The 11479-nt window shown below is 43.1% G+C and overlaps 1 protein-coding gene across 1 annotated transcript in view; it reads left to right on the top strand.

Moving 5' to 3' along the window:
* Positions 1-1318: 1318 nt before the first annotated feature.
* The window catches only part of LOC306916760 (thyrotropin-releasing hormone-degrading ectoenzyme-like), a gene marked incomplete at both ends in the record, with an annotated part of 72287 nt that continues 62126 nt past the window's right edge, over positions 1319-11479 (top strand). The window contains 3 exons of the mRNA XM_079494775.1: positions 1319-1330; positions 1808-1873; positions 3886-4052. Coding sequence (XP_079350901.1) covers positions 1319-1330; positions 1808-1873; positions 3886-4052 — 245 coding nt within the window. The remainder of the gene's footprint in view (positions 1331-1807; positions 1874-3885; positions 4053-11479) is intronic.

The following is an 11479-nucleotide window of genomic DNA, read 5'->3' as shown; positions in this document are numbered from 1 at the left end:
CCGCCGAAATGTAGATACAGTACAACCTTTACTAGTGCTGCACGATTCTTGCTCAAATGTGAATCTCGATTGTTCCTCCACAAGTATAATATCTTTTTCCCATGATAATATACTTGTCTTTGTCTGTGGTTGCTGAACATTACTACATTCAAAATGTAGCACCTGGAGCCAACTACTGTGGCTTTAAAGTCTCTCTCTTGCAGCAAAAACACAAGAGTAACTCAAATTAATTGGACAGCCAGCTAGTGTTGTAACATTCTTGCTCAAATTTTGAAATGAGATTGCATTAGGCGTCTGAATCTAGATCTCTGTCTTTTTTTTTATTCATTGCTGTGCATCACTACCCTTCGCTAATAGTCTTCTACATCCTGACAGTTTTCTGAAAAAGCTGTGTTTCTATGTCAGTGGTTCTTCGATTTTTCAAAAATAGCAGACCTACAAGCTCGTAGCGCGCCACTCGGTGGCGCGCTATGAGCTTGTAGATCTGCTATTTTTCAATAGCTAAAGCATAACATAATGCTAACACCAAAAGGGGTTCCCGCCCAAAATGGGTTAACAACCGTTGAGCGGCGGTGGCTCAGGGGTAGAGTGGCTGGATCGTAACCGCAAGGCCAGTTCGAACCCGGGCTCCCCCAGAGTTGGTGTCAAAGTGTCCTTGAGCAAGACACTGAACCCCTAATTGCTCCTGATGTGCTGGTTGGTGCCTTGCATGGTTTCCGCCGTCTTCGGTGTGTGAATGTGAGTGTGAATGTAATGCACAATCTATGTAAAGCGCCTTGGATAAAGGTGCTATATAAATGCACCATTTACCGTTGATATGCCTGGGCAAGCTTCCGTCAAAATGGTGTGTGTGTGTGTGTGTGTGTGTGTGTGTGTGTGTGTGTGTGTGTGTGTGTGTGTGTGTGTGTGTGTGTGTGTGTGTGTGTGTGTGTGTGTGTGTGTGTGTGTGTGTGTGTGTGTGTGTGTGTGTGTGTGTGTGTGTGTGTGTGTGTGTGTGTGTGTGTGTGAGAATCCTTTGAAAAGCCTTCAAAGTTTGCAGTCAATTCTGCAGTATTTATTCAAATGAATGCGAACCATGACACAAAGAGGTCTCCCCGTGTTCACGCACGCGCACACACACACTGTTCTCCCTTTCGTACTTGTGCACATCGATATGCATACGTGCACGCTTACGCCCACATGCACGCAGAAACCTCAAATCTCCATATTTCAACAATTTTATGTTTTTTTTTCCCTCGTAAATTAATGCCAAACCTCATCATACAAGATTGTTGCACAAAATAAGTATTAAAAACAGCAGAAAACAGCAGAGCTCACAATGCAAGGCTTTGTGAGTTTGTATATATCTGTTTGTATATATCTGTTTGTATATATCTGACCACCTTGTCAATAATGTGATCAAAGACTTCAGCCTTGCTTCAGTGACCAATTACATTCATGGTTTACTTTGTAAAGGACCCGGAGCCCAGGACAATGTGAATAGAAATAATGCAACACCTTCTCTTCACGCAATGTGAGCTGGGGTTGAATTGAATAGTCTGTGAAAAGAACTGTGAATTGCTGAATTTCATGGTCGGAGTGGTTTTCAATTGAACACATTCTATTAGCTTTGTTTTCAAAACCAACCGCTGGGTCAATCTAATTAACTATGTAATTATGTTCTGCTTTCGTATGAAATGAAAACGCAAACTGATTTTTTTTTTATTATTATGTTTTGCCTTGGCCTCTTATTGTTTTGGAACAAAACATATTTTGTTACAGTTGATAACCTGTCTTCTTTCTGTTTTGTTTTTGTTGGTATTTTTAGGATTATCTGACGACTCACATGTTCGGCAACGCCGCAAGACAGGACCTCTGGAACAAATGTTCTCAGGTAGCGTGCGTGCGTGTGCGTGTGCGCGTGCGTGTGCGTGCGTGCGCGCTGATGTGATATATAGGCTGCTATGTAATTACCATTATTCCAGACTGCTGTTTTTAATGATAACAATTAATACTGTCAGACTCGAGCTTTATAATAGCATGTTCGACACTGTGTTCGTGCACGAGTTAATACATAAATATAATAATATATCTTCACACACAGAGAGAGAGAGAGTGAGGAGAGCAGAGCAGTGACACATTATGAGACGAGAAATGAACGAGAGATGGAATATGAAGAAAGTCTCTTTAACGCATTCTGGGCGGGAACCCCTTTTGGTGTTAGCATTATGTTATGCTTTAGCCATTGAAAAATAGCAGATCTACAAGCTCATAGCGCGCCACCGAGTGGCGCGCTACGAGCTTGTAGGTCTGCTATTTTTTTTAAATCGTGAAAATGTGGCGCAAATTTGGAATATATATTTTTTCAGAGCGAACGTTTTTAACTCAAATCTTTGCTTCTGAGGGGTCCCTGGAACAACATATTTTCAGATGGGGGTCGGCGGTCAATTACATATAATTTTTGGGGTCCTTGATATGAAATATTGAGCATCACTGAAACATGGGTACCGGTACTTCAGAAAACTGGAGGATTTAGACAAGACATTTTTTAAATTTCGAGGTCAGGCCTAAATTGGTTAAACCCTGCTAATGAGGGGGGGGGGGGGGGGAGAGGGGTAGAGGGGGAGAGAGAGGAGAAATGTGATGACGGGAGAACAACAGGAACAGAGTGAGAACGAGAGAGGAAGCTGTAATTAAAGGGAAGGAACTGAGAGAGGAAAACACTATAAATAGAGAGCGAGAGAGAGGAGAGCTGACATAATGGACCTCTCTCTCTCTCTCTCTCTCTCTCTCTCTCTCTCTCTCTCTCTCTGTTCATTTAGATTTACAGACATGAGTCACACCTTTATACAAAAACTGCTCATTAAGCCTGTGGTTCTCAACCTTTTCTGGATGAGGGAGACTCCCAAAACTCTCGAAAAGGCGGCAGAGAGCACCAAATAGTCTGATGTAATTTATGCCTCCTACCTGGGTCACGTACACCCCCCCCCCCCCCCCCCCCCGCCCCCATTCTGAATCCCCATAGACCTGTTTAATATTGCATCATATAAGAAATGTGTTCCCAAAATGAACAACTGAGAATGGCAGTTTGACATTTGGTCATATCTCCTTCAAATATTTTCCAATTTAATTATTGAACAATATATCTCTGCTGTCGGGAAGAAACCTTAACTCCAAATTGTTCATTTTTCAGGAAATTAAAATGATGCGTTTTTCAGGAAATTAAGAAAACCTTATATCTTCAAAACAAAGCAATACTGCCCCATCAAAGACGGTGTTGTGAGTTCATATATTGTCAATGACTTGCATGAGAGGGGAAGCGGTGGTGGAGTTAGTTGCTTTAGCAGACAGTTTGAGGGTCCAATGGAGTTAAGAGGTTTTCTCCAAAGCGTTTTTTACTACTTTCCATTGGTTCAATATTTCTTAAACAACTCACAGATGTAAAGGGTGTTCAATAGCACTGATTTATGCAAAAGAAAATCAAAAACCTCAAAAATGGAGTTATGAGGTTTCCTCCTGACTGCAACGATATCATATGAAAGCTTACATTCTGTAGTTTCATAATATGTAAAAAGCTGAAAAATGACAATGGCCCCCTTGTGTATCAAACCACTGCATCTGGTCAACTGACGGCGAGGAAACGCTAATGTTACTGCCACCAAATTAATCAAGAGTGAGTGACGTCGGGACCACGTTGTCCACGTGAATTTTCAGAGCACGATCAATTCAACGATCAATGCATTGATTGTGGTTTGGATCAATGCAACTGACATACTGTAGTAGTATACTTTGTGCATATCTTCCTGTTTCTCTCTTAACCTGTCAATGTTTTTGCATAAACAAACAATCCTTATTTCTCTCTCTGCTTGTCTCTCTGCCTGCCTGCCTGCCCGCCCGCCCGCCCAGGCGATGCGTTCAGAGGGGCTGGACATCGACATCAGCGAGGTGATGGACAAGTGGACTTGTCAAATGGGATACCCCGTTGTCACCATCAGCAAGAACGAATCCACCAATCACGTCACTGTACAACAGGAGCACTTCCTGTATGGTCAGGAAGCTCGGAGCGACAACAGGTAAATGAACAATATTGATGTTGCTGATTGTTTTCAAAGATAAGATCAAAAATGTTGTAAAATGAAAAGGCAGGTTGAAACCCGCATAGACTGTAAACATATGGGCAAAGCGAGCCCCATTGGTTTCTACAGAGCGCTTTGAAGCCACTTTTGTGGCGAAATGAAATCGGCCGTCTTTGAACCTCCGAGGCCAAAACTTTGTTCACTTCTTTTGATTTATTACTTTACACCACACTGATGATATAGTTTAAGATGGTTTAATCTGCAACTAAATGGTTAAATGGTGCATTTATATAAGACTTATCCAAGGCTCACTTCCGGGTTCTCGTTCAGCCTGCTGTTCCTATGAATGACCCAGCAGACGCTGTTATTTCACCTTCTACCGTGTGCAATATATTACAATCTCAATAACAGTCCATCTTTTTCTTACTGTCGCCACTTCGTGTTTAAATGGGGAATCCAAAATGCCGCCTGACAGTAGATTAATAAGCCACTGGGGTGTCTTCTATGTCTACTGTTTACTGATTTACCCCCATGGGATAATAAAGGTATCTATCTGTCTATGTTTTCAAGATCCAACGCACGCACGCTCGCACGCACGTGCACACACACACACGCACGTGCACACACACACACACACGCACGTGCACACACACACACACACACACACGCACGTTGCTGCCATTCTACTACTAGTTCGAACCAGTACTGTTCAAACAAACAAAGCTGGGTGCCTGACCAGAGATTGTTTTTCTCGTGATTATGGTTCATGTTTCTTTTGTCACGGCAATACATGAGCGTCGTGTTTTCGATTATAGCGTTGGCTATTCCAAAATATCAGATCTACAAGCTCACAAACTCTATGTCGCAGCACAAGCTATTTTGACCATTTTAGAAAACTCAAAAAATAATTTTGTGGGGTTTTTTTTCTTTTTTTTACACAAATCTTGTCTTAGCCTACTTTGGCAGCCCTTGTGCATGACAATTTCTGTTCAATGGTCCCTCCATTAACACGTCGGCAAACACGTTCTCACCTATCAGCCGGAGATGAGCTACCGCCCCCCCCCCATTAGCTGCTAATTTGCTAATTTGCCCAGTCAATCAGCTAATTTGCCCAGTCAATCATTTAATCCCTGCTACGCGCCGTGTGTGTGTGTGTGCATGTGTGTGTGTGTGTGTGTGTGTGTGTGTGTGTGTGTGTGTGTGTGTGTGCATGTGCGTGCGTGCGTGCGTGCGTGCGCATACGACGAATTAGACCATTCCTCACCCAGGAATCAGCCCAGCTCCTTATCCAGACATCAGTCATGTCAAAACTTGACTCCTGTAACTCCTGATGCAAATTGATCTAAATTGCCGCAGCTCGCTTAGTCTTCAACCAACCAAAATTCTCACATGTCACTCCCCTTCTACGCTCCCTCCATTGGCTCCCGGTACAAAACTCTGATGCTGGCATTCAAAGCAACCAAAGGTATGGCACTACCATATCTTGCAAGTCTGATCGCACGCTACAAACGCTCCACACGTCCCAAACTCTTCTCCCTTCTGGCTCCAAAACTATGGAATGCACTTCCCATTGCAATCAGAACTGATTCGCTCCCAATCTTCCGCCGGAGTCTGAAAACACACCTCTTCAGTGCCCATAGCACTTGCCGTAGTACTTGACATAGCCTCAACCTCCTACAGGCGTATGAAAAGACTCAACTTATGTATCTTAGATAGCATTTTTATGTAGACTTAGAGCAGTTTATGTAGACTTATAGCATTGTATGTAAACATAGCACTGTATAGTATATATATGCATAGTTTCATTATATAGATTTTCCACTGTTACGCTCTTAGCTTACGTATGACTCGTGATAACTACTTCGTATGTATTTGATGTATTGCTATGCTTTTTTATTCTTTGTTCTTGCTTAATGTAAATCGCTCTGGATTAAGAGCGTCTGCTAAATGCCTAAATTGTGCGTGTGTGTGTGTGCGTGCGTGTGCTGCTCTCAGATCTCAGACATTCTTTTATTTGTTGTTGTCAGTCAGTAGTTAGTAGTAAGAGAAGTAGCCTATACAACACTAGTGCCCTGGGTAAATACAGAATCGATATATCTATATTATATTTAAAATAAGGAAAACATAGCTCACTATTATCCACAAATGGCTCAGCTGTTGAATAAAGGAGAGGATGTTACACTATTCATTACTTATAGACTTAAATTGACATTGAGCTTTTTTGTTTTATGTAAATAAACATTTTACCTCTTATTTAAGTTATTTTATAACATTTTGGAACCGAAATAGGGAACCGTTAAGAACTGGAATCGATCAGCAGAACCGGAATCGGTACCGGACTCCTAAAGATACCCATCCCTACTTATATGGAGGTTTGATAATCCTGTTTGTAGCCGAGGTAAACGGTGATCAGATGTTACGTCCCATAGCTGGTGGTGACGGGGCGTTGCAACTTTTTCCCCTGTTGGTACTCTAAACAGACAGACAGACAAAGGGGCACACATTGCTGGTCCTTGGAGTGGCTGCACCACTCAAAAACGTGAGTTTTTCTTTCCACAACTGCTCCGGTGTGCTCAGAGTATTGAACATAGAACAATGCTGTTTGACCCTATCAACCTCCACCCCGGCTCCACATTCTATCAACCTCCACCCTGGCTCCACATTCTATCAACCTCCACCCCGGCTCCACATTCTATCAACCTCCACCCCGGCTCCACATTCTATCAACCTCCACCCCGGCTCCACATCCTATCAACCTCCACCCCGGCTCCACATCCTATCAACCTCCACCCCGGCTCCACATTCTATCAACCTCCACCCTGGCTCCACATTCTAGCCTCTGGGCATTCCTTCCACACAGAGAACCAGAGCACAGACTATGCTGCTTTAAAAAAATGAAAAGTAATAACATCTTAAACATTGAAGGTCAGATCAAACAACATTTTAACTGGACTTTAATGGAAGATCTACATACATACATACATACATACATACATACATACATACATACATACATACATACATACCCTGTAAATAAATGAAGGGCTTAAACTGTCTTGAGTTGCTCCAGTGCCTTCCTTCCTCCATACATATTGTCATATTCTACTCTCATTTAACACGGAGCCCGCCAGAACCGTAGGATTAAATTAGTTGTGCAGCACGCCAGAACCGTAGGATTAAATTAGTCGTGCAGTGCTCCAGAACCGTAGCCTAAGTTTCCCAGGTTTATATTCTTTAATCCATGTTTTGATCGGATCGCATCGGTAGCTCTCTCGTTAGCATAACAGTCAAAGTGGAACATGCAGTGGCCGCGGCCATTTTGAAGATGCGCGTGCATCCACTTGCACTCCATGTGCTGCTTTCAATGGCCTGTATCTCCAAATCGGTGCATTGAATGTCGTTTCTGGTGAAAACAAGGTTTTTCAACGGCCGACAGAAGGCGCTGTGATACTCGCGGTCGGGTTTCTTCACCACCGACCGAGAGAACAGCAACTGGTCAAGACACCACACACAGCATTGTGTCGTTGTAACATCCGGTTACGGATATTTGGCTCTTCAAAATAAGGGTTCCGCGCGATAAAACCCTGGCAATGACTGATAGATAGATTAATTTATCCTGGCGGTCAAACGTTTAACTGTGTTTAACTGTAGAAAGAGAGAGACAGAGCAGCTGTTGCAGCCTGAGAGGTCTTAGCTGTGTGTGTGTGTGTGTGTGTGTGTGTGTGTGTGTGTGTGTGTGTGTGTGTGTGTGTGTGTGTGTGTGTGTGTGTGTGTGTGTGTGTGTGTGTGTGTGTGTGTGTGTGTGTGTGTGTGTGTGTGTGTAAAAGCCGCTGGCTGATTTACACGGTATAAATTGTGTGATGGAGGAAGAAAGAATGAATTATGGAACAGCTCTCTGACACGCCCGCACGCACACAGTGCCAAGGCACATCATATAACACAAATAAGAACATGCAGAAAAAAGTACATTAATTACACTATTAGTCATGTCATATATTATTAATAGTACTATTCTACTCATTATAGAATGATCTTATATTAATATAATATGTAACATTTAAAACGAATACCAGTATCCATCATCATCATACTATAATTCTGACAATGTCTGAATGTGTGTGTCTGAAACACCGCCGTATCTCCTCACCACCTGCACCAATCACTCCCACTTTTCACACAGGCATTGACCATAATAATATGGAGGTCTTAACGAAGCCCTTTTTTCGATTTTACACAATGATTAATAATGAATTCATTAGGGGCAATATCTCACAACGGGTAAGGGCTAGTAATGATAATTGAATGTAAATTGTACATTATAATTTCATAATAACATTAATATTAATACATGCATGCATACATACATACATACCGTAGTACCATCAGTGTGTTGGTTGGTCGTGCACGTGACATCACGTGACTTCATCAGGGATGGCATGGAGATCGCTGACATCATCAATATTAAGCCCGTATATGGAGATCCCTGATGTCATCAATATTGGCCAGCAACTCTACATCTGACCTCAAACCCTTAGATCTCCATATATGGAGCTGACCTGTTCTGACATTCCATATTATGTTGATCCTTCCCCATCCATCCATCCATCCATTTTGACTGATACCTGTCCATTTAAACTCTAGACGGGCCTGCCCCAAAGTTATTAGTGCAGCCACGCCCGGCAGCCGGTGAAAGCTAGAGTTCTCAACAGGCCCGAAAATTAAGCTCTTACCCCCCATGCCAAAGCGCCAGTGCTCGCCCAGCAGTCTGCTGTCACCCAAAGTCAAAGTCATACGATTTGTCACACACGTTACTGCAGTGACATTTGTTCTCCGCATTTGACCCATCTCTTGGAGCGGTGAGCCGCAGCGTGCCCCGCATTGGGAATCATTTGATTAGTAGATTTGACCCCCAATCCAACCCTTTGATGCCGAGTGTCAAGCAGGGAGGCATTGGGTCCCATTTTTACAGTCTTTGGTATGACCCGGCCGGGGATCGAACCCCCGACCTCCCAGTTTCAGGGCGGACACTCTTAACCACAAGGATGCGTGCACGCGACCTCGCCCTTAGTCGTCTTACTGGTGAGTATTATTATTATCCGTCGCTAGCCTCCGGTAGCTCGCATGCTGTGACGTCATCGAATATCCAAAAACTCCACCTACACGCACGCTATCTAAAGCATTTCTAGGGCTCAGATTGAGCTAATGGACGATGTTTAGAGCTTAATGAAACTTGCAAAACCATTGTTTACACTGAGAGAAGACGGCACGGACTGAAGCTATAGGATTCATCACACAAACACTTACGGTTCAACCAAAGAGTTCACAGCTGTCAACGTTTTGTAGTTTTCTTCAGGAAAACACCACTGAGTTTTAGTAGATGATGGATGGAGCCCACACACCATATAGGGAGGACACAAGACTTTCTTCATTGAGAATTCTGACAACGTTTCGCTCTATTTGATCTTCATCAGGTCACCATGACCATTTTGGTTCGCGCAACTTCGCAGCCTCTCGTGCAGCTTGCGGCCCATGGGGGTCACCTCCTATGCTTCCTATAGTACGTCACTGCAGGGGAACGTGGGAAGTAGCCTCGGAAACCCAGACATTTTTATTTCCAGGGAGGAGAAAAAAAAGTCTGGGACAGAGTTCACTTAAATTCGGCATAGAGTAGCGCAAACATCGATCACTCTCTGCTGATTTCTGATCGTCTGCACCTTTGTTAAATTGACGCACACACGCACACCCGTACACACACACACTCCTCTCTCTCTCTGTCGCTCTAATTAATTAGTCTCATTCCGCGCAGCTGCGTCTAGATTCTTCCGGTGGATCCTGCCGGGAGCTGCCTATGCCATAGAAAGCATAGGTGGACCCCAGACTACTGGGGAAGGGGCCCAAGTTCTTTCCAAAATGCTGTGGGCGTGCAGTGCATAGAGCCCATTGACGGCGAGCTGGTCATTGTTGAGAAATAAGCCCCGACAGGATGATTAGATGATCGAGACGCGAAGCGGATGGGTCTTTATTCCATTGATTTGCAGGATCCCATGGGTCACAGGAACAGACGTCAACAAGTCTATTCCTCGCTTCAGATATTTCCCAAAAACATTCTTAAGAGCAATGTTTGTGCTATAAATTGCATTGTGCGTTTGTTTACACGACAGCTGTATTGGATACGGCGTATAAGCAGGCAGCGCGGATTGATATGAGCCAGGTGCTCTGAGCCTTTGATTAGACCGTTACGTCTGTTGTGGAGCTCAGCAGGGTTTATTCAGATATAACACACCACTGAATTCAGGGATGGACCAATGCTAGTATAGCCCATTCTGGACGGGAACCCCTTTTGGTGTTTTAAGCATTATGTTATACTTTAGCTATTGGGAAAAAAAGCAGATCGACAAGCTCATAGCGTGGCACTCGGTGCCGCGCTATGAGCTTGTAGATGATGATGCTTGTAGATGAGCGATATCAGCTTGTATGAGCTTGTAGATCTGCTATTTTTGAAAAATCCTGTAAAGTCGCAAATCTTTATATTCTTTCAGAGCGAAAGCTTTTAACTCAACTCTTTAATTGCTTCTGGGAGGTCCCTGGAACAACATATTTTCAAATGGGGGTCGGCAGCCAATTACATTATAATTTTTGGGGTCCTTTTTTTACGTTTTCTTTTTTTGCGGCTTTCGCCTTTATTTTTATTTTTTTTATAGAGGGACAGACAGTAGGCTGACAGGAAATGGGGGAGAGAGATGGGTGAGTGACATGCAGTAAAGGCCGTCGGGATCGGGAGTCGAGCCCGCGGCACACTGTCAGACTCGAGCTACCGGCCAAGGTGCCTTGACATGAAATATTGAGCACCGCTGACATACAGTAGGAACATAGGTATTTCAGAAAACTGTCAGGATTTAGAAGACTTTTTTTTTTTTTTTTTTGACGTCAGGCGTAAATGGGATAGTAACAGGGAACTGACGTTTCGATGTCTACGGCTTCTTCCTCAGAATCATGACTCTGAGATAGGGCATTAAGCAACTAGTCGACTAGTAAAAATGACTAGAAGTGAATGCCCTACTCTGAGAAAGATGCCATGACTTCAGTTGTGTAAAGTAACTAAGTAGCCTACATTTACACAAGTACTGCATGTACAATTTTGAGGTACTTTACTGAAGTATTTCCAATTTTCAATAGAATACTTCTACTCCACTACATCTCAGAGGCAAATATTATACTTTTAACTCAACTCTACAATTATTTAAAAACTTTAGTTTACTAGTTGTAGATTTTGATTACTATTACAAAACATATACATTATCCACTTCTGCCCTCTATATGCATTTCGGACATTTGAAAAATAGCAGATGCACAAGCTCACAATGTGTCATGGTGCGTCACATTGTGAGCTTGTAGATCTACTATTTTATACATTTTATACACGT

Source organism: Electrona antarctica (genome assembly GCF_951216825.1).
Source record: "Electrona antarctica genome assembly, chromosome: 23".
Taxonomy (NCBI): Eukaryota; Metazoa; Chordata; class Actinopteri; order Myctophiformes; family Myctophidae; genus Electrona; species Electrona antarctica.
Note: the sequence above shows the minus strand (reverse complement) of the source record. Positions and strands in the feature narration are given on the sequence as shown.